General features: G+C 36.4%; 2 protein-coding genes across 3 annotated transcripts; both read right to left on the bottom strand.

Annotated features, from left to right (window-relative positions):
* On the bottom strand, positions 1 to 4,222 carry LOC106078872 (uncharacterized). Its single transcript, XM_056014497.1, has 3 exons — positions 3,992 to 4,222; positions 1,556 to 1,711; positions 1 to 191 (listed from the first exon to the last, which is right to left on the bottom strand). Exons 1-3 carry the CDS (start codon positions 4,191 to 4,193, stop codon positions 22 to 24), a joined length of 528 nt encoding a protein of 175 aa, XP_055870472.1. The 5' UTR covers positions 4,194 to 4,222; the 3' UTR covers positions 1 to 21.
* Positions 4,223 to 10,024: 5,802 nt separating this feature from the next.
* On the bottom strand, positions 10,025 to 19,983 carry LOC106078873 (uncharacterized). 2 transcript variants are annotated; one of them, XM_056013449.1, is made up of 4 exons: positions 19,200 to 19,983; positions 15,221 to 15,425; positions 10,433 to 10,588; positions 10,025 to 10,202 (listed from the first exon to the last, which is right to left on the bottom strand). In XM_056013449.1, the coding sequence occupies exons 2-4, from the start codon at positions 15,414 to 15,416 to the stop codon at positions 10,045 to 10,047; spliced, it is 510 nt and encodes a 169-aa protein (XP_055869424.1). In that variant the 5' UTR covers positions 15,417 to 15,425; positions 19,200 to 19,983; the 3' UTR covers positions 10,025 to 10,044. The 2 variants fall into 2 exon arrangements, with proteins under 2 accessions (XP_055869424.1, XP_055869423.1); XM_056013448.1 differs by lacking the exon at positions 19,200 to 19,983 and having other exon boundaries at positions 15,221 to 15,710.
* Positions 19,984 to 26,139: the final 6,156 nt, after the last annotated feature.

Here is a 26,139-nt window from a genome sequence, read left to right as displayed (position 1 = left end):
ATTCACAACAAATTACTCAAACTAAGATTTCATCAAACAAGCAACATAGAAAATAACACTGCCCACACAGATGATGACACCACCAACGGCACTCAGGATAAGGGAGAAGCCAGTATGTATATCTTTTGTATCGGCTTCCTTTTTATGAATACCAGCACCATAGACACTGCAACTGATAATAACGCACACAACTGAAAAAGATATATGTTGAGTTAGACATTTTCTTCTTAGCTATGATTTTTTAATGTGATAGATTTCGACAAAATCCCAGTCATAATTGTGACGAGCCTTCCGCTGAGCAAAAAACAACCAACCTCATCAAATTACAACCAACCTCATCAAATTACAACCAACCTCATCAAATTACAACCAACCTCATCAAATTACAACCAACCTCATCAAATTACAACCAACCTCATCAAATTACAACCAACCTCATCAAATTACAACCAACCTCATCAAATTACAACCAACCTCATCAAATTACGCAGAAAATAATTATCCTGTTTTAGCCATATTAGGCGCCGTGAATAGGTGTGTATCCAGACTATTCCCCCCCCCACCTCTCCCACTTTCTTTTACCACAATCACCTTCTTAAACCACACCTTTGCTATTCACCACATTTGTCATCTGGAAGCGAGGTGGCTGAGCGGTAAAGCGCTTGGCTTCCGAACCGGGGATCCCGGGTTAAAATCCTTGTGAAGAATGTGATTTTTAATTTCGAGATCTTTGGGCGCCTCTGAGTCCACCCAGCTCTTATGGTTACCTGACATTAGTTGGGGTAAAGTAAAGGCGGTTGGTCGATGTGCTGGCCACATGACACCCTCGTTAACCGTAGACCACAGAATCACATGACCTTTACCTCATCTGCCCTATAGACCATAAGGTCTGAAAGGGGAACTTACATTTGCCATATGGGTAACGACTCTAATTCTACTCATGTGTCTCGTCACTCAACTTTCTTGACTGTATCATTAGCGCGAGGCGATCTGAGCTCCTTTCATCTTCACGAAACGGCGAGACTATCACCTCCCCTTTTGTCTAGACCTTGAGTGTACGTCATGCTTGGTCTTGGCAAGGTAAGACCTCATTGGCAATAAGTGGGAGGCACCAATCTTCACCAGATGTTACAAGGTCTATCTTGACCTATCCCGTGATATATCACATGCTTCCTACCACTACCTTATTTCTGCCCTAGTAATATATAATTTTTAGTTCTATGGATTTTGAATCGGACTTCTCTTGATTGAAGACGTTTAATACTTAAATCCTTTCTACACAAGCGAAATATAAAAATACTTATCTAAGGGGGAAAACTCTATATTTCCAACTATATATAAAAGTTATTTCCCTATTTGATATAAACAAAAATAATTTAGTACCAATAGTAAGTTGAATAATTGCTTTTTTTTTTTATTGACAAATGTTTTGTTGGGTACAAAATATAATTCTTCAATGTTTCAACTTCATCCGAGATTGTAGGAGAACTAACGTGTTCAAAGTTTCTAACAGACAGACTAAAACATTGAGTTGATTGAAGTTTTAAAAACCTACGTGCTGTTATTCCAGCAGCCAAAGTACCCAACCTTAAAATCTGTGTTTCAGGTCTCGCCTGAATGCGCCTAACAATATAAAGGCAGGCCGGACCCAAACCTTTTACTCCAGCTAGCATAGCCATAATAGCAAATGCACGAGTGGCATTCAATATATCTGAAATACATACATAATCACTTCAGTAATATAAAATTACTTTTTTTAAACAAAGTTTATATTAAGATATATAATCAGCTTATATTAATTAACATATAAATATCTTATTTACTTATTTAATAACACAGATAGTCACAATATTCGACTGCCTTAACCGAATTGGACGAGACTATTTGATCTGTAGGTAAAGGGGGAAAAGCTGGCAACAATATATAAAAACAACAATGTTGTCTTACGTTACTGTAGTGTATACAAACAACAATGTTGTCTCACGTTACTAGAGTGTATACAAACAACAATGTTGTCTTACGTTACTGTAGTGTATACAAACAACAATGTTATCTCACGTTACTGTAGTGTATACAAACAACAATGTTGTCTCACGTTACTGTAGTGTATACAAACAACAATGTTGTCTCACGTTACTGTAGTGTATAAAAAGCAAACGCTCCACATACACATCCCAAGTTGGGAGAATGCACTTTTCCGAAATGCAAATTTTAAAAATAAAAATTACTGCCTTGAATATCTCTCACAGTTCAGAATCAACATGTCCCAAACCTTCTTAATTTAATTCTATTGACTTGTAATTTTCTTATTATGAGAAAAATAAGAAGTTGTAGGCGCCCGGAGAAAGTTTCTGAAGCTCAGAAATGAAGAAAGAAGCTTGGCGCCAGGGGCTACGCCCTAGACAACTCACACTGAGCTCAAGGCGCTCCCCAATCATCTTATCTTACCAGTTAAGTAGCGAGCGTAACATTTTGTATTGTAACACATAGACTTAAGCCCATCGTACGTCATTCGACGCATTGGGCATCAAACTCTCTCCACAGATATCGGTCTAAGGCCCACAGCTGATGCCCACGGACTTCTAAAAAGGTGCGACGCCATGTTAGAAACGGACGGCCGTGTTTTTGCTTTCCTCTTTTTGGCTTTCATATTAAGGCTGACTTTGTCTCGTCTAATTGTGCATCTCATTACTGTCGTTCACGTTAAGTCGCCACTTCCCTCAGACGATGAATGCCTGTGCGGGAAAAGAATTCTCTAATGGTAACATCTCGGTATGGTATTCCTAGGATTCTTCTCATCCATCACAGCCGACCTGTATGGCTAATGTTGACGCAGGTACTTGCTAACCTGCACCCAACTTAAAGTGCGTTTTTATCCATCATCTCGTTTATACATTTAAATTCGTATTGCAAAGTAAGGCTAAATGTCTGCTAAATCAAACTCGGTTTGCTTTGCGCCATGGAAATTCGAATGCAGCCTATTTAATTATTATTATAGCTTTTATATAGCGCTACTTTCATGCTTATAGCATGCTCAGAGCCCCCTTCTAGGTAGCCAAGCCAAGTTCAAGCGCACTTAGCCTCTCGGCCACGCTTCCACGTGTATTTTGTTGTGGTTCTTTTTTTACATCGTCGATGGCTAGAAGAAAAAGAAATGGGAACAAGATACGCTCTAATCTCACGCCCGTCTCGATTTTACAGAACCAATTTAATTCCACCGTTTGTTGTGACACAACACCTTGATGTCGCTGAATCTGGACAACTTAGTGCTAGATGCATTATTCTCTTGGTATTTTCCAGATTGGTTCCAACGGACGCTATAACACGCTTTGTTAATCTATAAAACTAATCGGTATCCTTTGTTGGTATTCCAGGCATTGCTCGACAATGTTTTGCAGGACGTAATCCTGTTCAGTGCTTGATCAGTGCATAATCTCCAATAAAAATATTTTCAATTAAAAGTTTCTCAGTTCAATCAATTTAACAATTTAATCTTTGTAATATTTTTATCTATTGATAAAATGTCAAAAAAACCTCATTTTAAAATAGGATCGAAAACCATTTTCCGAGTGTAACCCATCAATTAATTAGCTTACAATTTTTATTGTTTAACATAAAGAAAGGGGAGAGAGGTATTATTTTTTTTCCTGGGAGGCATGAAGTTGTTTTTTTTCTGGGAAGGTGACACACCCAGCTTTCCACACGGGGGAACACCGACCCTAGTGACGCCACTGGCCTTACGAGATTTCTTCTCCTTTTATTTAAGAAAATAATATTACAATTAGTAATCAGAACAAAATTCTAACACGCTTCTATATTTCATATGTTGAGGGTTTAAGTATTTTTTTAAGAAGCCTAGATGATTTATAATCAGCATCTCATACCAAACGGTTAATCGAAGTCATAAGTTCTAAGTGTAAATCAGTTGATAGCTCATCATTTATAATCTTATCATGTTGAGCATTTTACATTGTACAAAACGTAGACTTACCTGCCATTGAATAGTCTGGTAGTAGGACAAGGCATATATCTCTTACGCAGCTCTTCCACAGACCTAGTGTAAGCGTTTCTCTACGAGCCGAGATCGTTGCCCAGTTCGGAGTGGCCAGTCCCACCATATGTAAGATCAATCCGATTAGAAGTAAACCAACACCTATACAGTGCAACCAGGAGATCGCATTCGGTAGAGCCATTATTGTAGTCTGGAAAAACAATTATATGCAGGTAGAGTGCGGTCACTACTTACTCCTAGGTGACTTTATTAATTGAAAAATAAACTTAGCATTGATAGTTAATATTTACATATCATTTGTAAGTCGCAATCTGGGACTAGAAGAACTTAATTTTTGTATCAAAGACAAATCTTGTTCCACGTGGCTATGCATTCTTAGATACATCCAGCGCGGACATTACCGTTGTCTGTCGGTGGTCTCTTTAGCATCCTTTCGGACGTCTCCTTCTATCCTTCTATACATGTATTCTAAGTGGTACACTGTTTTTTTCCCATTGACTAAGCTCTTTATTTTTTATTGGTCCTAGTGTAATTATTTGAATTTTTTTTTTCCCTGACAAATTGACTGATGAGGTGGTAAAAGTTGAGTTACTCCCCTTTATGAAGTATAAAGAGAAACGCTTGAACCTAACAATAGATACCTATACAACCATCTATTTTCATTAGCACTACCCTGGCACAGTGGTATGTGTATTAGCTTGAGGTGTTCAGGTCGCTAAACTTTTTTTTTTTTTTTAATTTTGATTAATGCATTTAAAAAGCGATCACGGTAACATTTACGCAGATAGACGTAGATAGACGTACTTTCTTCTTCACCCCTTTCTCCGCTTGTCCAGACGAGTGATATTGAAAATGCTAATATCATGTACTTGCGCTTAACAAGACAATTGGCAAAAACAATATACTAATTATTGCTAGTCTAGATCTATTGCAAGTTTAATGACATGACTGATCTAAACTTATTGATACAACTACGCTTCAAATAAGTTTTTTATGTTGTTGTTTTTTTTCCTTTGTTATTTAAAGCTTTTTTTTTCTTTTGCTCTCGTTTGAAACCGAACTTAGGGTCACGAGCCACCATGATGGAAGGCTGACGCGTTAGCCAATGAGCTATACAAGTACTTAACACAATGAAAGGTTTTATAGCCTTAAAAAGTCTATAGTTCAATATTTTAGCTAACAAAGAACAAAATTAATTTACTAAAATTAGTTGATAAATTAGTCGGTAATTTTTTTTTTTATTTATTCTTGGATTGTCATCGAAATTAATAATTGTGCAATTTTTAACCTGATCCGACAATGGAAAGAGGGAGAAATGACGTGTACAAGAATCCACCCAGAGAGAGAGTGAGTTTAATGTAAGCTTTGTACAAACAACAGCATTCAAATTGGACTTAGCCTTGCTCTCCAAGGAAATGCTATGTCATGTTATTTTTAAGAATACCTTTTATATTATTCAACTTGTTATATTTTGAAATAATTGTTATATTTTAATTCGAATATTGTGAAACTAAGTTTTAATTAACGTACCGTTAAAATATTTTAAAAAGTATGCTTGAGACCGTGCTTTCTATACTAGATCTGTACAATAATTCATAATAAACGAAATGATCTGTCTGAAATTTCAAACTAACATTTTGTCAAGCAGAATAAGTTAATGTGCTCTGTTTGAGCTCGATAGGACAATTGTCAAAATAAATGGTTCCGAATTCTGCATACGACGAAATGTGAGTTAATAGCAGAAATGTGAAAATGTCTCTAATATCATCATCATCATCAAAATCCATTTGAGTGAGCGCTTGAGAGGTTCAAATCCTCTCTTACAAAAGTCCTGGACAGAAACCTGCTGTTTTGCGTAGTGAATACATGTTTTCGTACAGGTCGAGAATTTTTTTGTTTCCCAGACGAAGATCATAAAGTCTGGGACGGTCAAAAAAGATGAGACACGATTTCCTCTTCTTACCGCAGCGGGCACCGTAGGTCAAAGTTTGGCCATAGCCGTGAAAAATATGAGCGAACAGGACAGTGGCTTGTCCTGCACTGTGCTACGGCCAGCCAGCCTCCACTTAGTCCACTAAGAATCTAATAAGAAAGCTTAAGTTTAAACTTCAATCTTTTTTACATTTTGCTGTTTGGGTTGAAGAATTTGCCGCTGATTGCCTAGCGCATCGCAAGTAGTATATACTACTATATACTTAGGGCTAGATCTAAATGTGTGCTAGATTTATGTTCCTGCATTGCTATATGAAGGTAAATATTTTAAGCCTGAAGTGTATTTTATTATGATTATAAAACTGATATTCAACTATTGGATCATTTTAATTTGTTCTTATATATTTGTATAGTCCATTTTGAAGGTGGTTATCCCTGCTGTGTAGTCTGCTACAACAAGTTATTTTACTTCTGCGTTAATCTACTGCTGGATATATCTGTTGCGTTATTGATTGCGTTAATCTAGATAGATTTGGGTGCTGTAGCAAGAGTTTTCTTAATTTGTGCTTGTTAATTAGTTGTTTTTTTTTTATTATTATAGCTTTCATATAGCGCTACTTTCATGCTCATGCTAAGCCAGAGGACACTACTAGGCGCTTTTCCTGCTACTCTATGACGTCCATTTAGGTCTGAAATACAGACCTATATATATTATACCTAGACCGGAAAACAAAGACAAATTCGTCTCTGGTCCTTATGTGCGTAACTCTTTTTAAAGCTGCAAGGGAAGTCGACCTGAATCTTGGAAAATGGCTCTTTTAAAAAGAGCAGTTCATCTCATGTATTGGTCTAGTCATCTGAACACTCCAACATTTCATCTCATGTATTGGTCTAGTCATAGGAACACTCCAACAGTTCATCTCATGTATTGGTCTAGTCATATGAACACTCCAACAGTTCATCTCATGTATTGGTCTAGTCATATGAACACTCCAACAGTTCATCTCATGTATTGGTCTAGTCATCTGAACACTCCAACAGTTCATCTCATGTATTGGTCTAGTCATCTGAACACTCCAACAGTTCATCTCATGTATTGGTCTAGTCATATGAACACTCCAACAGTTCATCTCATGTATTGGTCTAGTCATATGAACACTCCAACAGTTCATCTCATGTATTGGTCTAGTCATATGAACACTCCAACAGTTCATCTCATGTATTGGTCTAGTCATCTGAACACTCCAACAGTTCATCTCATGTATTGGTCTAGTCATATGAACACTCCAACAGTTCATCTCATGTATTGGTCTAGTCATATGAACACTCCAACAGTTCATCTCATGTATTGGTCTAGTCATATGAACACTCCAACAGTTCATCTCATGTATTGGTCTAGTCATATGAACACTCCAACAGTTCATCTCATGTATTGGTCTAGTCATATGAACACTCCAACAGTTCATCTCATGTATTGGTCTAGTCATATGAACACTCCAACAGTTCATCTCATGTATTGGTCTAGTCATCTGAACACTCCAACATAACAATGAGAACTGTGAAGAAGATGAAGAAAAAGAAATATGTCAGTCTGTTAACATAAGACGTCTGCAGTGGCTCAGCTGAAATAAATTATGTTGGCCATTTTTTATGAATTGGTGATGATGTGAATTAGGTCCTTTCAATTTTGCTTTTATTAAATGATGTTAAAGTCTTTAGATAAACTAATAGAAGATATAAAAAGATTGAACTGTGCAAAGTTTCATAGAGTTTGAACACAATCTGTTTGAGTTAGAAAGGTAGAAAATTTATGACTCTTCTATCCGGGTTCCTTTCAAACAAAGAACTTGATAACTCAGGCTCAAAACAACGTAACTCTTTCATGTCCTATATATCACAGCAACTACTGTACTCGTGGTGTGACCGTACCAATGCTTCATCGTAGATAACCGAACTGCCATATAAACTCTGTACTGCTGTACCAAACTCTACTGTCCTCTTAACCTCATCCTGTACTGAATTAAACATTTCCGGACCGACTTCACACTGGACACTGTACCGGACTGGATCTTGAACCGTGAAACATAGATCGTGAATCTTGAAGTGTTGGATTGCGTATAGTCTTGAATCTGACACCTTCGCTCTTTATAAAGGGTCCAATAAGGGTTTCTCGAAAACAGTAGAGAATACCGACGCTCCTTCTGAATGATCATCGCCTGAATAGCATGTTTAGTGTTTCGAACATAGATTTTGCTTGAGGCGTTGCCGCGTCGACCCACGTTACTATAAACAGTTCACAGTTCGGTTAACGCCTGCGTTAGCTGTGTTGGCTTAACTGCACTTATTATTCTGTTCATTATTAGGCATATATCAACTCACTCTGTCCGTCTGGTTGGAATGTCCTACATGCTTTCTGATTTCCACATTCCCATTCTCGGATCTATTTGAAACTTTACACAATTATTCTTTGCTCATAAAAAACATGAATGAATCGAAAAGACTGACCAATTATTTTATCAATTTGTCACAATTATTTGATTTTATTGACATTATAATATATTTCCATTATAAAATAGACGTATCTTTAGGTTAAAAATAAACATTGCATTTATTACAAAGCTTATATGAAATCAATCTGTCTGTATCGTACTAATCTTGTACATGTTATTTCTGCACCCCTTCCCTTTTGCGATTAGAAATATTTTTTTTACCAATTCTTTTCGTTTAGCGCAATTTCATGTTTTTAGTTTTCTCAGTACGCTATAATCCTATCTCTTGTCTGGACCAGGGGGGGGGGGGGGGGTGAATGGGTAGAGAGGTGAAAGAAGGGGGTATCTGGATGAATGTGTCCGGGTTGAATTTCGAATTTAGACCCCCCCCCTCCAACCTAGCTACGCCACTGTCACGCAGCTAGAGTTTATGTTTTGAAATTTCAGCTAGATAGGATATTAAAAAGTTGTCAAAAGAAATTATTGAATTTCCAATCGTGAAGAAAGTTTGGGCTAATAAAAGATGTCCTTGAACTTACTGATAGTCAGAAATGGAAAGTTTTAGTGGCAGTTGCTATTCTACCATTCCTTTATCAAAGATTTTTGGTGCACTACTGTTGACTCTCTAATTGCATAAAGCCATATGTTCTGCACTTTTATTGGTTCATAAATGGTCGCTGTCACCTCCTTGTAGACAGTTCAAGGAGGTCGTTCACAAAATCAAGTCTGTACACAAATTACGTCACACGTTATGACACTTGAAAAGAACACACACAAAATGCGTTGTACCGCTGTATCGTTGTACCGCTGTATCGTTATACCGCTGTATCAAACTCTACTAGCCTCTCCGTCTCTTTCCGGACTTGCAATGGGTCCGACTGTTCCAGACGGACTTCAGCCACTGGGCTCGCTGTATCATAGATGATGACTTCGTCTCCTAGTCATGAGGTGAAACTCTACTAGGCACCGAGCCGTCATGATGCGCCGTACAGAACCACACCGCTGAACCGTCTTGACTGTTCCACCTTTGCTCTTAATAGTGGGTCTGCAAAGCCTTGCTCTTTATAGTGGGTCTGCAAAGCCTTCTGGAAATCGGTGAAACGTTTCTCGACTCTTACTGTTGATCACATGACGCGACTGGTCGGAGTTGTGTCCACAACACGGATATTTCCTGAAAGTAGCCGTGTCATCATCACTCGTCGTGGTAGATCGTCGCCACTCGTCACGGTTGACCGCTTTTCTAGCGCTGGCCTGTGTAATTTGTGTCAGCTGGCTACAACATTCACCCTATTTGCATAATCACCAGAATTATAGCAACAGTAACAGTTATAAATCTAAAAACAAGAGAAATATTTAAAATACCTATGTAACAAAATAGCTCATATTAAGCGTAGCTGTATCAATTAATTATGTTGGGATCAGTCATGTCATTAAGTTTGTAATAGATCCAAACAAACAATAATACATATGTGCGATTGAAATATTTTACCACTGTTTGTTTGAAACAATCGCAATTTAATTATGTTAATGTGGTTTTCAATTTTGAAAACAAGAATTGGAATAAAGAAAAAAAAACTTATTAGAACAAGTGTTACTTTTGTGTTAGTTTATTCACACAGTTGTATAGAACAGAAGACACCCTAAAAAGAAAACGACGCCACCAACGGCACTCATGATGAAGGAGTAGCCAATATCAGCATCGAATACTTCGGCTATCTTTTTATGAACACCAGCACCATAGACAAAGCAACTGAGAAAAACGCACAGAACTGAAAAATAATTATATTGAGTTAGACATTTAAAAAAAAAAAAGCTTATACTACTTCAATCTGTCTGTCTTTCTGTTTGTCTGTCTGGTAAAAATTTTGTACACGTTATTTCTCCGACACCCAATTTCATTCCGCCACTGGAGTTACTACAGTATTACATAGGATAAGAAGATAAGATACAGGGGGAGTTATGAAACGCACTGTAAAGGCAAAACATATCGAAAACTCACTTGCTGTTATTCCAGTTGCCAAAGTACCCGACTTGGTATAACTATTTTCAGGTCTCCCATGAATGTGCCTATCAATATGGAGGCAGGACAGATAAAAAGCTAGAAGTCCAGGCATCAAAGCCAATATTGCAAATGCACCAGCAGTGCTCCATTCACCTGATTAAGAAACTAATAAAATCAAGTGTTATGCAAGTTAATATTCATATTGCTTACAGCAGCGTTTCTCAAACTGTGGGGCGCATCCCAATGGAGGGAGCCTTTAAAGCGCCCTGACGTCCTGATCAAAAGGTAGGCGCGGTGCCGTTGGATTTATTTTTTAAGGGGAAAAACAATGTATTTACATTGTATTTATTAATGCATGTTTGATTGATTAACCAAATAAAATGACATTATGAACAATGTTTAACACATTGAAGAATTTAAACTTCGTTTCGTCTTCAAATAAGACCTTTCAAAATATGTACCATTTTAGAGAGAGAGTCAACAATAGCGACTCAAAACATTTTGAAGAAGACATTTAAAAGCGCTTCCATTTATGTGATGAAAATTAAAAAATTCTGCGCCAAGCGTCTTACTTATCACGATGATGATCTGAACACGATCACACCCATTACAGATGCACTAGCGCTATATGATTATGAAACAGAATTGCGTCCTTCTACATTAATCTTTATTTGATTGGTCAGTACTGCGTCTTTCTTCATTAATCTTTATTTGATTGGCCAGTACTGCGTCATCCATCATTAATCTTTATTTGATTGGCCAGTACTGCGTCTTTCTTCATTACTCTTTATTTGATTCTCGATTTTTTAACACTAGGATGAATACTGTGCTTTTGCAAGAAAACACTCCAGCATCAGCCTGTCCCATTTTTTTTTTTTTTTTTTTGCTTTAATTTTTTATTAGTATGAAAAAAAGGGCGGGGAGGGGAATACTAAATTTCAAAATGCAGGAAAATGCTTGGCGCCAGGGCTGTGCCCCGAAAGCCGCTGTGAAATATTATGCTGTGTGGTGAGCCTGCTTCTTCTCCACTTTTTCTTGTACACAATTTTTTTTTTAAATATCAACTTAAAACTCTTTGACAACTACCTGTTCGATGCGTCTAGGTGTCCCGAGGTTCCGCTGTAATTATCGAATAAAACAATTAAACAACTAGATCAATACACAGAAAATTTAATGAACGTTTACGGCATATATCACACACTGCATTCTCTATTTTTGGCAATTAACACACCGGTGATTCGTTCTTTCCACGGTGAATTTAAGCTCTCACTAAGAACAACTCAGCTCGAGTTTAAACTAAAATTAAGATCTTCTAGTCTTTATTGAAATTCCAAACCCTCCTCTCACTTCAGTAACAAAGTGCATTTAGTCACTAGCCCACATTTGCATTCTTCCCCCACATGTACATGTGTCTTTTGCCTTCGGGGGTTCCCCTATACCAGTGGTTCCCAAACTTTTGCCTTAACGGAACACTTCGTACATTCTGAGGATTTAGCGGAACACTTTTCTTTTTTTTAGAGAGAGAGAGATATTAACGTGACTGCTTACTGGTGAATTATTCCATTAGTTCGCGAAACACTTATTCAGGCCTGGCGAAACACTTATTCAGGCCTGGCGAAACACTTATTCAGGCCTGGCGAAACACTTATTCAGGCCTGGCGAAACACTTATTCAGGCCTGGCGAAACACTTATTCAGGCCTGGCGAAACACTTATTCAGGCCTGGCGAAACACTTATTCAGGCCTGGCGAAACACTTATTCAGGCCTGGCGAAACACTTATTCAGGCCTGGCGAAACACTTATTCAGGTCTGGCGAAACACTTATTCAGGCCTGGCGAAACACTTATTCAGGCCTCGTGAAACACTTCGTCCTATAATGATTATCTAATAGATCTAATTGTTTTGTAAAGGTTCAATCTCTTATTCAAAGCCTCAAAAAAAAAACAAAAAAAAAAAACATTTCCCTTAAAAAAAAAAGTTTCTTTAGTTAGATGTCCCCTATAGTGTGTCGATAGCACTAGCGGATCCAGAACTTTGGAGTGGGGGGGGCGATTTTTTTCCAAACCCTAACCCTAACGCCCAGTAAACCCTAACCCTATACATAAACGTGCAGCACACACACACACACACACACACACATATATATATATATATATATATATATATATATATATATATATATATATATATATATATATATATATATAAGAATAAATAAGCAGTATTTCTCAGTATTTTCATGCATTCTTCACTGCAGAAACGCATTCTCCTGACATCTACAGCTCTTTATCCATCAGTGGAGTTCGGGGCGAAGCCCCGACGTCAAAAAGCGTTTTCTTGCATTTTTCAGTGCAGAAACGCCTGCTTCTGACATCTACAGCTCTTTATCAATCAGTGGAGTTCGGGGCGAAGCCCCGACGCCAAAAGCGTTTTCTTGCATTTTTCACTGCAGAAACGCCTGCTCCTGACAACTACAGCTCACTATTCATCAGTGATTTTCGGGGCGAAGCCCCGACGCTAAAAGCGTTTTCCTGCATTCTTCGCTGAAGAAACGCATTCTCCTTACCTAAAGCTCATTATTCATCCTATTAAAAAAGGACCTTTTGAATAATGTTGTACTTGAAAAATATTCTAATTTGAATGTATACGCCCTTAATACATTGCAGATAAATCCGATTTGTTCCTTGAAAAGATCAGATACCCCACATATTTAGATTAAGGCTTTGAGGATCGCCGCCGAAAAAAAAATCGATAAATAATATTCAATAAAATTCAAGCATACATTGTGAGTTATTGTCCCAAATTTAACTAGAAAAATATTAGATTGAGTAGAGGTTGCAAAAAAGGCTACTCATCTCAATCGTGACTCTTATACTGAAAATTTTTGTTTGAATTCTAACTTTTCCAAAGCAAAGTCTTTCTTAAAATAATTATGATAAATTCATGTAAAATTACATAAACTCTGTCTGGAAATGGGAGGGGCGGTAGAATGAAAACGATTTATCCTCGCTCCTTTTTATAATTTCTGCTAATGATTGCATTTGGCATTAAAGAATAAGGGTGGGGCCACTCGATACGAGAATTTAATTTATAGCATATATAAATTATATTAGTGGCTGATTTTTTTTTTTTACATTTTGTAATTTCTTAACTATAATACAAAAAGAAAAATTATTGCTTCGTCCGATGAGGGAAAGGAGATGGCATGTATCGCCCCTCCCACCTTTTTCCTTTTATATTTACTAATCATAAAATTTGAGATTAGAGTGTGGTGCGACATAATATACAAATGGTTTCACATATCAATTATATAGAAATTCAACTATTTTTGTTCACAAACTATGATTCCTCCATAAAAATATGACCGCCCCCCCCCCTACTCAGAGGGCTAGAGCGGGGAGGGCAGTACATGCAATCGCCCCCCCCTTACCCCACCGAATCGGCCAAGATACCTGAGGGAGAGCGACATAATATCAAATTTATATATCAATGCAACTAATCTTGCTCACAAACTATGATTTCTCCATAAAGGTAGGACCGCCCCCCCCCCCACTAAAAGGGTTTAGGTGGGAAGGGCAGTAGAGGTTTCGCCCCCCCCCCCCACACACACACACCAATCGGACAACAGGGGAACGACATAATATAAAGATCGGTTAAAATATCAATAACAAGTTTTAATCATATAGATATTTAATTGATTCTTTTGGCAAGCTGTGATTTCTACAAATAAATTGGACCGCCCCCCCCACTCAAAAGTTTATGGTTTGGGGGGGGGGGGCGGATTGATGCTATCGCCCCCTCCCGACCCCACCTAATCGGCCAACATACTAGAGGGGGGGGCGAAATAATCTAAAAATAGTTTGAAATATAAATAATTGGTATATATTATTAACATAAGTAATAAATTCGTATACAAATTGTGTGACTTCTATATTAAAATTCGTCCGCCCCCCCCCCTTCGGGGGGGGGGGGGGTCGGCCGAGTGGGGGGGGCGATCGCCCCTACCGCCCCCCCCCCTGGATCCGCCAGTGGTCGATAGTGCCGTAGTACACGTGATAATATGAAAATCTACTTATTAATTGTTATTTTAGATTATGTTCCACTTTTATGCATATGAAATTTTTTTTTTTCTCTTAAAGGAAAACTTTTTTTTTTGTATCTGCGTTTTGCAATCAGATCGATTTAAAAAGTTCGGCCATTGACGTTAAGATCTCAAAAAAGTGAATGCACTATTGATAATAGGATGTTATCATTGCTAGTATCTAGATACAAAACAATTTGTCCTTATAATCTTATGAAACATCTTATATTTACTTGTTTTTGTACAAAGTAATATTAGAATTAATAATTAGTGCATAATTCTATTAAGCTGATATATTCCGATTATACATAAGACACTGAATCATAATCTTCAAATACAAAAACAAAATTTAGTCAAATACTCAGAAATACTCACAAATACAATGATACATATACTTTATTCTATATGTTAGGACAAATTTGTACAAATGCTTCTTCTTCCCTACTTCTATTAGAGCATATAATGGGTTGCCTGAGCCAGCCAGGCAAACCAATGACTTGGCATGACTAAATGCATGACGCGTAGGACGTTATTATCTTTTTTTAATTAACGTCTGTATTATATAAAATAAGATAAGAAATGTATTTTTTTTTTTTGTTAAAAAGAATCGAAAAAAACAGAAGGTTCCAAGTGTATATTAGTTGATAACTCATCATTAATATTTATATCGTACGTATCTTACATTAAATTAAAGGTGAACGTACCAATCCTATCAATTGCTGGTATATAGACACATGTATCTAGGCAGACAGAAAACAGACCATTTGTAATTGTTGCTCTAGGAGTAGAAATCGTTGTCCAGTTAGGAGTGGCCAGTCCCACTATATGTAAAATCAATCCAATAAGAATTAAGCCTGCACCTGCACAGTGCAACCAGGAGATCCCATTCGGTAGAGCCATAATAGTAGTCTGGAAAAATAATTGAATTCACAAAAAATAAATCATTACCTGGTCCTAGGAGATTTTTCATGGATTGGAAAATGGGTCAAGTATAAAGTACTTCTTTTTTAACTCAATAGTTATATTTTTCAATCATACAGCAGTATAATTAGATTAGTGTTACTAGCCAGACAGGAGTAACTGCTGCAGAAAAGACTGTTTTATCACTACAATGAAATTTGTTTTCCTATAATGCATTTCGGAAGCTGGGTTATTCTAATTAAGGAGCGTCTGTAAATCTAGAATTATGAAAATGTGTAAAAAAAAAACTTAGGGCAGATTTAGGGCTCATCTATTTCTGTGGCCTGTGGTTAACGAGGGTGTCATGTGGCCAGCACAACGTCCAACCGCCTCTACTTTTCCCCAACTAATGTCAGGTACCCACCAGAGCTGGGTGGACTCAGAGGTGCCCAAAGATCCCGAAATTAAAAATCCCAGTTTTCACCAGGATTCGAACCCGGGACCCCCGGTTCGGAAGCCAAGCAAAGCACCGCTCAGCCACTGCGCCTCAAAATGTTGTTAAGATTGGACAAAGCTCTGCATGTACTTGGTGTTTCTTATGGTCCAAACTGTTCCGTGAGAAGAGCAAAGCTTCAATGATTTATTCATTAGTACTTCTATATTTTACGGGTAAAAAATCTCTTTGGTGCGTGGTGGGGGGGGGGGTGCTATTATCTGCTAGGATGCAACGGGGATTCGAAGAAGAATTTGCTTTGTTTAAAACTATTCTTTACCGGCTTTTCAATCTTGGGGTGCAAAAAAAAAATGGGTCAGCCTAAACGTTCGTGGTTGGGAATGAGGGCTTTCTATTGGAGGATGCCAACAAAGTTATGTCCAAAAATTTTGTCGTTTGGGGAGAAGCTTATCATTTAAAAAATAGTGTTTCTATTGTGTATGGTAGAGGTGTTATAATGCAGCCACAACTAATGGGCCTAATAAATGTTGGTGCATAATCTATATTAGGGGACTCAACCAGAACGCAGCACGGGTATTTTAAAAGTAAAAAGTGTAAATCATTATTTCTAAGCATGCGAATAACTAATATATCTAAAACATGCAAAACATGCAAAAATATTTTTTTAAAGTTAAACAAGCAAAATACAAAAAAAATATTACTTTCAGAAAAACACAAAGCTTACATTGAGTGTAATTTAATTAAATCTTTACTAGATCTAAACTAACAAAAGTAAATCTTTGTGATTACAAATATTTTTATCATTTTTTATTTAGTGCAATTTCAGGTTATAGCTTTCTCAATGCGCTATGATCCTATCACTTGTCTAGACCCGGGATCGGCAACCTGCGGCTCGCGAGCCACATGTGGCTCTTTGGATGTGAAGCTGCGGCTCTTTAGTTCCATACGCAAATATTATTTATTTTATCGAAACATTTTTAAAAATAGTTCTGAATCTTTTAACGATGATTAGGCGCCGATGCGATCTCTCGGCCACTTGTACTCGCTTTTCACCACACCCCTCCCCAATTACACGGGTCGTCACTTGTCAGTCCGTCGGAATCTAATTTGTTTTGAAAAACACTACTTATATATGAATAAATATATTCTTGTTTTTGAGAAATAAAAAGTGTGTAGTACTCATATATGTCTATGGTCAGTACTATCTATAGATGGAAGATAACATGTTGTAGCTCTTTAAAAACTTTGAAATTTTATAAATTGTAATTTTTGGCTCTTCCGACTCAAAAGGTTACTGACCCCCTGGTCTAGACCAGTTGCAAAGGGGTAGGGGGAGAATGAACGGGGTATCTATCGTCCTATTTAGTGTTTGTGTTAACTAAGTCTCAGACGAAGACCTATAAAGGAGACTAATTCAGATTATACTACACTTCGAATTTCCTTTGCTCCAGATACCAAAAAAAATAATTAATAACTAATGGTTAATTAACTAACTGGTTAATTTTTTATTGATTCTTGTGTTGTCAGATGCTAGAAATAATTGTGCAAAATTTCAGCTTGCTCTGAGTTTGGGTGTGGGAGAAATAACGTGTACAAACTTTTTTACCAGATAGACAGAGAGACAGAGTGAGTTGATATAAACTTTGTTTCAATCTGATTCTAGAATACGTTTGGCAGAACAACGCCAACATATTTACTATGTCAATACTGAAAGATTACATTTCCTTGTTGCTTTCAAACAAAATAATTAAAAGCCAGAAATGAATTGGCTAACAGGTAATTTTTTTTAAAATTAAGATAAGATAAGATAATTTTTATTGATCCAATCTAATGGAAATTCAGTTTGACTACAATAGACAAGCTCAGCGAAACTACTTTACAAAAACAATATTGATTAAAAATTCGAGCCTTCACACACGAAACACATACACATTCACAACCAACGCTTTATGAATTTGAATTCTATGTACTTCTCGATGACGACAGCTGATCTTGTAACACTCTGACCGAAAGTGGGATAAAGGATTTTTTGAATCTTTCAGTTTTAATCCTAATGGAAAGGAGACGACCACTTCGTTCAGATCTTATGTAACAGTGGTTGTGACGAACACACTTGCCTGGGATTATATTATCAAACTTGACAATTCAATGAAATGAAGAAAGAAACATCTCTCTGTATTTTCTCCAAAACTTCTTTAATAATACTTCTTCAACTTTCACATCAAATTAACATCTCAATTCAATAACAACTTGACTTGATACTTCAAAATAAAACTTAAAGATACATGAAACTTCACTTAGTATAACATTCAACTTCAACTAATAAAACTTTAATTAATGGACCCGCTAATATCACAAAACTTATAACCACCATTACTAATCGAGGACTAAGCGAGGACCCCGTCTAACTGACTTTCCCTTAATTTATACCTTTCTTAATCGTACATTCCAGAATCATGGAAACTTCTCCCCTAATTATTTTAGTAACTTTGACCTTCTAGAAGCTGACGTGTGCTATTTTTTCCCTTAACCTCTTTCTTTGATTGAATACCTAAAATTAACACTTGCACTGGTTTTACATCGAACTTCTAGAAACTGGTCGAAATAGGTTCAAGACTCGACTCGTGACAGTGGTTTTATGGGTGCAGGTTGTCTTTAAGAATCGCGAGTGATTTGGAAAGGCATCTTTCCTGGAAAAGCTCTTCAAGAGATGGTAGCTGTATTTGAGTGATATGCGATGCTTTTTTAATTAGTCTATTTAGTCTAAGTCTTTGTGCCAGTGAAGTATTACCATATCAGCAGGAGATGGCAAAGTTAATTAGACTGCTGATGGTTTCTGTGTAGAAAATTTTGATTATTGTTTTGTCTATGTTGAATTTGATTGATTGATTTATAGTCTACGTCAATTCATTCATTCATTTATTGTCTACGTCAATAAATAATTGTGTAAAGTTTCAACTTTGAAATGATGCGAGAATGGGAGTGGTAGAAATAAAATGTATACATTACACAGACAGACAGAAGGAATGGATATAACAAAAAATGAAACTCTTGTTTACTCTGAGAGAATCGGAATCTAGTTTGTAACCTTTTAAAATTGACCTAGCTTTTTGTTTCTTTAGGTTATTAAATCTTCTCTCTCATAGTTTGGAGAACTATAGTATCAAACGTGAAGGCATTTCTATGAAACTTAATTAAAAATAAATCAAATATACATTTTATCCATATATTTTTTACCATCTTGTTTTAATAATTTAATCTCAAAGCATTAAAATTATTGCTGACTTAATGATAGTTTCGCTTTATATGAAAAATAACCTGGCACATACCTTAGATTTTTTTTTCCTCTGAGCGTTACATAAGAACCTGTTGTGTTTTTTTTTCCTTTCCTAGATCCGTGTTACCTTAAAGAGTGAGCTAGGATGAGTCTTTTTATGGCACAATTAGGTATTCATTATTTGTTCCGGAAATAGGGGAAGTTTTTACCTAGAGACAACGACTCGACTAATAAAAACTAGACTAGGTTTTGAGAAAGAACAGCAAAATATAAACAGACTACTTTTTGGGGCGTCTTAGAGATAAGGATCTTTTAGGAGCGTAGATTTAGCTTGACGACATTCGTTAGGGGGCCTACTATTAAACTTCTTGTTCGACATTCAGTATCAGCGTCGACTATCTTCTATTTGTTCGGCCTTTTGTCTTTTTTTTTTTTTTTTGATTTCGTTGAGTGTTACCTCCGTCTGCATTACACAAGCGCTTATGAGTACCTAAAAAAAAAGAGTAAAGTTCCCCTTTCAGGGCAGATGATTCTGTGGCCTACGGTTAACGAGGGTGTTATGTGGCCAGCACAACGACCAACCGCCTTCAGTTTTCCCCAAATGTCACTAGAGCTGGGTGGACTCAAAGGCGCCCGAAGATGCTGAAATTAAAAATCCCAGTCTTTACCAGGATGATTTGAGCCCCGGTTTGGAAGTCAAGCGCATTACCGCTCAGCCACCGCGTCTCCCCTATGAATACCTACTGTCTTCCTCCCATCTCAATGGGTTTTTTTCCGTCTCAGTAAAATTCAGGAAGTCCTTCCTGGCTCTCCTCCGATTCTCTATGTTCATTATGGCTATTTGTTATATATGTCTTCCAATTTTTTTTGTAATCATAAATGTAATAAAAATAATAATAATTATACATTTTATATAACTTTACTTTCATCCTAACATAAAGCATGCTCAGATGCCTTTAGGCGCTCAGTAAACACAACTCTGAGTTGGGAGGTCGAACCTCGAGCCCCCTTCATAGGTAGCCAATCCAAGCCAAGTTCAAGCGTACTTAGCCTCGAGGCCACGCTGCCCATGTATGCATATGTTGCAGATTTTAAGCCCGTAAAACAAAAATAGTATTGCTTAGATTTTTAAAAAATTAGAGATATTTCTTAAATGTTAATAAATGTTTTAATAAATGTTTTAATAAACGTTTTAATAAATGTTTTAATAAATGTTTTAATAAATGTTTTATTAAACGTATTGTTACGTAGCTAGAGTTTATTTTTTGAAATTTCAGCTAGATAGGATAAGGAAAAAAATGTGAAAAGAAATTACTGAATTTCTAATCATGAAGAAGGTTTGGATCATAGACTTACATTTTATATCTAGACTGGAAACCGGAAACAAATTCGATCGATTCACAAACCTATATATATACATTTTTATGTATGTAACTCTTTTGCAAGCTCTAAGGGAAGTCGCCCCAATCAATCCTGTCTGTCTTAGAAAAGTAAGGATCTTTAGTTTTAAAAGTTTAAAAATAATGCAAAATCATTTCTCGGATTTTCTTTAGAATGGGCTATTAATCACACAACTATATATTCACGCTCATGTATGAAACAAAGCCATTTCCTGTTAGTTTCCATTGAGATGATGTTTCAAAAATCCTAAATCAAAATAATTTATGCCTGTTGATTTTAATCATCTTATGTACATTTAAATAGATAAATTACCTAGATCTTTCTAGATTATGTATCTAAAAAATGCAAAATAACAATTATGAGAGGAGAGTACTCTTATTTTTAATGTTCAGTTACTAGATCTAGATCTGAAAATTACATTATATTTGACATTGGTTAGGGTTGAAAAAACGAGAACTTTAATTTGCATAGCCCCTTTACAAAACAACGCCTTGTTTCAACTTTAAAAAAAAAATTCAGGACATTTTTTGTAGTTTTCAAAGATCTACATAACAGTCTAGATGCAATATCTATCCATCTATGGTTTGGACTAATACTTGAAGGAATTCAGGCGTCTGACAGTAGCAGACGACAGTTGTTAAACACGGAAGTAACTCTATGACAAAAAGTTGTCCTTGTTCTTTTAGCTAGTTGAAAATGGTAGCTTTAGGGGACAGTTGTTTTTCTTCTACCCCTTAATATCATAGATCTTTGGGGCGCCACTGTTGACTCTATTAGCAAGAAGCCATTAGTTTTGCACTTTCGTCGGTCCATTAACTGTCACAGCTGTGAGTGCGATCTAGGGGATGGAGTTTTTGTAGGACGTTATATAAGAGCATGTCTGACCTTCAGCGAAGGTTTTATTAGTTTCGTAACACATTCTCTCCTCATTTCTGCTTCACTGGCGGATCCAGAGGGGGGATAGTCCCCCTTCCAACGAAGTGTTAGGGTTAAGAAAGAAATCGCCCTCTCCCTCACTCAAAAGTTCTATTCGCAATTGCATTTTTTTTCTTTTGTATTCATTTTCACCATTGGGAGTTTTCACGAAATATTTTAGTTCCTGCTTACACTTACGGTGCATCTAATTACCTTTATGTAGCCACATGAGATGTAATCAGTTGGAAAATCGTATCTCAAATAGTAAACTGCTCTTGAATTGTACAGTATATAATAAAATTTCGCAATCATTTCTAAATATATTTAAAAAAAAAAATACTTTAAAAAAAACAACGCTTATATTATGTATATTAATTAGTTTGGATCATGTAATTAAGTATTTAATAAGGGGAACTAATTCAGCTTATACAACCACTTCAGTCAAGTACTATTTCTTTCCCTTGTAATGGGGGACTAATTTTGTTTATACCACCAGTTCAGTAAAAGTACTATTTCTTTCCCTTGTTTGAGATACTAAATAAAATTATCTATTCCTAATAGTTTAATAAATAATTGGTTAATTTTTTTAATTGATTCTTGTGCTGTCAGGTAAAAGAAATAATTGTGCAGAATTTCAGCTTGATCCTAGATTGGGTTTCGGAGAAATGACGTGTACAAACGTTTGGCCAGACATAAAGATAGAGTGAGTTGATATAAGCTTTCTAAAAACAATGGGGTGGCGACTGGTTTTAGAGCTGTAACTTAACAGTCCTCCTATTAAACTGTAAAACCAAAGGTAAGATTTAGATTTTCTTAGCGCCCAAGTTAGATTTAAATGGGACGGCGCAACACGAATGGGAAGAGTGGCCGAGAGGCTAAGTGCGCTTGAACTGTCACTGGCTTGGCTTGGGGGCTCGAGGTTCGACACCTGACTCGGGCAGATTTGTGTTTACTGAGCGCCTAAAGGCAGCACGGAAAACCAATTCCTAGATACTCCCTCCCCCCCCCCCCCCCACTGGTCCACAAATGAGATTGGACCAAAAGCGCTCTGAGCATGCTATAAGCTATATAAAAGCTATAAAAATAATAATAAGGATAATATTAGAAAAAATGTATTATTATCTGACTTTCTATCTAAAATTAAAAAAAACAACATTTCTTCAGCTTCTACTGTAATCATTTTTGAAGTATTTCTTATTAAATAGTTTGAGAATCACTGCTTGATTTGTAGTACGCAATTCAATTTCCGGTAGGTGCTTTGTGTGTGTTTCTGTTAGGAAGCGATTCTCATTTTAAATTTATTTCTAGCGGCTAGACATTTGTTTACTCTTCTTTTTATTTTTCAACTATCACTAAGTGCCGAGGGGGGAGGGCAGTTACGTTTTCGATAGCGAGGATTACACGCCTTTCTATAAATATTAGCCTTATTTTAAGCGCCTCCCTTTTGGGTAAAGCCGCTTTCGGTTTTGTGCAGTCCGTCTATTCAGTACGTTTCGACCTCACTTCCAAACGGCTGTTGTTGCGACGATGACGTTACATACATTTGTATTTTTGAAATATAATATTATTGTAATTTTTATTTGTTCTATTTAGAATAAAAGCAGAAAATTAAAGGGTATGGGTAATTTCCATAAAAGATTTGAAACCTTTGAATAACTATCCTTTATGTACATGTAATAATTATTGTTCAGAAAGAAACTAAAAAGCTCTTTCAGTTTTAGTAGTATGAATTTTTAGTGGACCGCGAGAGATAATATTAACTTTAGGAAATAGTAATTTGCTTTTTTTTTTTGCTTTGGTGACTTTTAAGCATAAAATTTGATCATTTGTCAAAATAACAATAAAAATAAATGATAAATATTTTATTTTTTGTGTGTAGGCCCCTACAGTTTTTCAAAAACTTTAACAAAAATCCACTTATAAATAAAAATACTTATATATAAAAACATGCTAAATTTAATCTCACTTTCCATTTTTTTTTAACATGTAATACGCATATTTTATTTTTAAAAGTGTAAAAATTTGAGTTTCTTGAAGGTAAGGCCTTTGTATAGGTATTGAGAGATCGAAACTCCGATAAATCTATTTATATATATAATTCTCTTCTTCCCTCAACAGTTTGGACGAGAAGCAAGAAGTAAAGGAAGGATCACTCTCTTATTTCTGCGGAGTCACCCCACGAAAAACAAGAGGGGGGGGGGGAGAACGCGTGGGTATTCACACGTCGATACGGATGGCTGCGCGCTGGATTGTCAAACCCTGCCCGCTCCCATCCCCCCTTCGTCTTGCGAGAAGTTTGGACTAAAAAGTAAACTCTTCAACTCTGAAGGAACATCAGAAACATGTAAAACATTTTACAAACAGACATATAACAAACACTAAATAGCAGGGCCGGACTTAAGCATTAAGGGGCCCTATTCGAAACGGATTTCGCGTGGCCAAGTTTGTGTAGGGAAGCGGACAATAAATGAAATTTAAGAGTTTGAATTAGTAAATAAATTCGTCTATGCATTTTATTCAATCTTTACTAAGTACAGAATTACTTTACGATCCTTGCGAGTAGCAAATTCATACAGTATATCATAATGATTCTGTTTCCTACATAGATCCCGCTCAATAACAAGAATTAACAAATGTTTCAATCTATCTTTGAGAATTGTTGACCTCAAGTAATTCGTCATTAGTTTGAGGCGCGAGAATATTCTTTCACCAGATTACACAATTACGGCTAATGCATAATGCCGTTTTTATTTATCGCGCGTAGGATTGACGTTTTCCATTTTGAATGACACCCCAAAATGACAATTTTTTAAATATATTTCCATATATTTTAAGGACTTTTTCGTATCTTTTGCAATTTAGGGAGATTTCCAGGAGCTCCATGTAAATCGACAGAAGGGCGCGGGAAATCTGTTTTAAGTAATAAATGGTTTAATTTAATAATTTATACACCTTGAATTAGTGCGGGTCCTATGCAAATGCGGGGCCCACTGCGGTTTCATAGGTTGCACAATGTCGAAGATATCAAAGCAGTGCTGAAGTCCATACCGCTCTTACATAGTGAAAATTACGGTCTAGCGTTTTCGCTTAGGATATAGTGTCAAGTGTTTGATATTCTTGTTGAAATCAAAATAAAAATTATTTATCAATTTTTCTAATCTACCGCACTCTCCCCTTTCCAGACGAAAACATGACGTTTTAAAACAGAAGAGTCAATTATGGCGACAGAGTTTATGTAATTGCTCTCGAATTTATCTTAGTTATTTTAAGAAAGACTTCGTCTTGGAAAATTTAGAATTCATACGAATTTTTTTCATTATGAGAGTAACAATTGAGATGAGTTCTGAACCCAAATACTATTTTCCTAGTCACCTTTTTCCAAACTTTACTCATACTGATATTTTTCTATGGTATAAAAAAAATTGGAACTATAGCTCACAATATATATTTGAATCCTGAAAATGCAAAAAAAAAATTAGAGTAGAATCTTATGTGTCCATTTAATTGCTCCTCCCACTTCCGGATTTTTTTTTTGTTTAGAGCTTTAGTTCTGTAACAAAACAAAGTTACAAACATGTCTATTGAACAAAATGTATCACTTACAAATGAGCTTTTTTAAAAAATATTATTTTTCGAATAATTTTTTTTTTCGGCGGCGATCTTCAAAGTTTTAATCTAAATATGTGAGGTATCTTATCTTTTCAAGGATCTAATCGGTTGTATTTGCAATGTAGTAATAACCTGTAAATTCATATGAGAATATTTTTCAAGTAAAACATTATTCAAAAGGTCCTTTTTTTTAATGGGATGAATAATGAGCTGTAGATGTCAGGTGAATGTGAAGAAGAATGCTGCCCCAGACCACTTATAACTGTCAAAACAAAGGTCTCAACAGGGTTGTTGTTTTGTTTTTTTACGAAGGTAGAGAAACACTCCGCGCGCACACGTGTGTGTGTGTGTGCGTGTGTATGTGTGTGTATGTGAGAGAGAGAGAGAGAAAGATGTACGCGCGTTTATGCTTAGGGTTTACCTGACGTTAAGGGGTTTCGACCTCCCCCCAACTCCAAACTTCTGGATCCGCTTGTGAAGTGAGCTAAGGTTCAATCACTTTTGTCAAGCAATTTGGAGCGAAAGTGGTCTCTACGGTCTTTTTAAAAGCAATTTTAGAAAAATAAAGTTGACCCCATCTGAATGCGAACTCGACCCTTATTGATGGAAAGCCAACGTGTTTTCCCGCTGAACCATTCATTTTCTTAGTCTATATAAAATATTTGGCTTGTTTGTTTCTTTCTTTGTGGGGGGGAGCTGTGGGGATAATGTGATTTGGTATTTTTCAATATATGTTGTTGCTTCTCTCGTTTAGTCGTAGACTATGGTTCATTTCGTAGAAATTGTTTTTAGAGGCATTCCCGTCCACAAAATTAATGAATTAATTTAGACTATTTAATTAACTAAATTTGGTTAATTTTTAATTGATGCTTAAATGGTCATGGACATTGAATAATTGTGCAACATCCAAACTTCATCCGAGAATGGAAAGTTGGAGAAAGAAGCGTGATAAAGAATTTGACCAATCAGAGAAACGGAGAGAGTTGATGCAAGCTTGGTAACAAGAGGACGTCTTACTTAGCCCAATAATAACGCCTCTTACAGATGTGCGTTTGAAACAGCACCAG

Source organism: Biomphalaria glabrata, chromosome 16 (genome assembly GCF_947242115.1).
Source record: "Biomphalaria glabrata chromosome 16, xgBioGlab47.1, whole genome shotgun sequence".
NCBI classification, from domain to species: domain Eukaryota; kingdom Metazoa; phylum Mollusca; class Gastropoda; family Planorbidae; genus Biomphalaria; species Biomphalaria glabrata.
Note: the sequence above shows the minus strand (reverse complement) of the source record. Positions and strands in the feature narration are given on the sequence as shown.

What these genes read in the sequence shown, in the direction of transcription:
- LOC106078872 (XM_056014497.1), bottom strand. Translation starts at nt 4,193, where the DNA reads ATGGCTCTACCGAATGCGATCTCCTGGTTGCACTGTATAGGTGTTGGT. An exon ending in ACCAGACTATTCAATGGCAG is followed by an intron (nt 1,712 to 3,991) that starts GTAAGTCTACGT and finishes TATGTATTTCAG; the next exon opens with ATATATTGAATGCCACTCGT. An exon ending in GGCTGCTGGAATAACAGCAC is followed by an intron (nt 192 to 1,555) that starts GTAGGTTTTTAA and finishes TATCTTTTTCAG; the next exon opens with TTGTGTGCGTTATTATCAGT.
- LOC106078873 (XM_056013449.1), bottom strand. Translation starts at nt 15,416, where the DNA reads ATGGCTCTACCGAATGGGATCTCCTGGTTGCACTGTGCAGGTGCAGGC. An exon ending in ACCAGCAATTGATAGGATTG is followed by an intron (nt 10,589 to 15,220) that starts GTACGTTCACCT and finishes TTTCTTAATCAG; the next exon opens with GTGAATGGAGCACTGCTGGT. An exon ending in GGCAACTGGAATAACAGCAA is followed by an intron (nt 10,203 to 10,432) that starts GTGAGTTTTCGA and finishes ATTATTTTTCAG; the next exon opens with TTCTGTGCGTTTTTCTCAGT.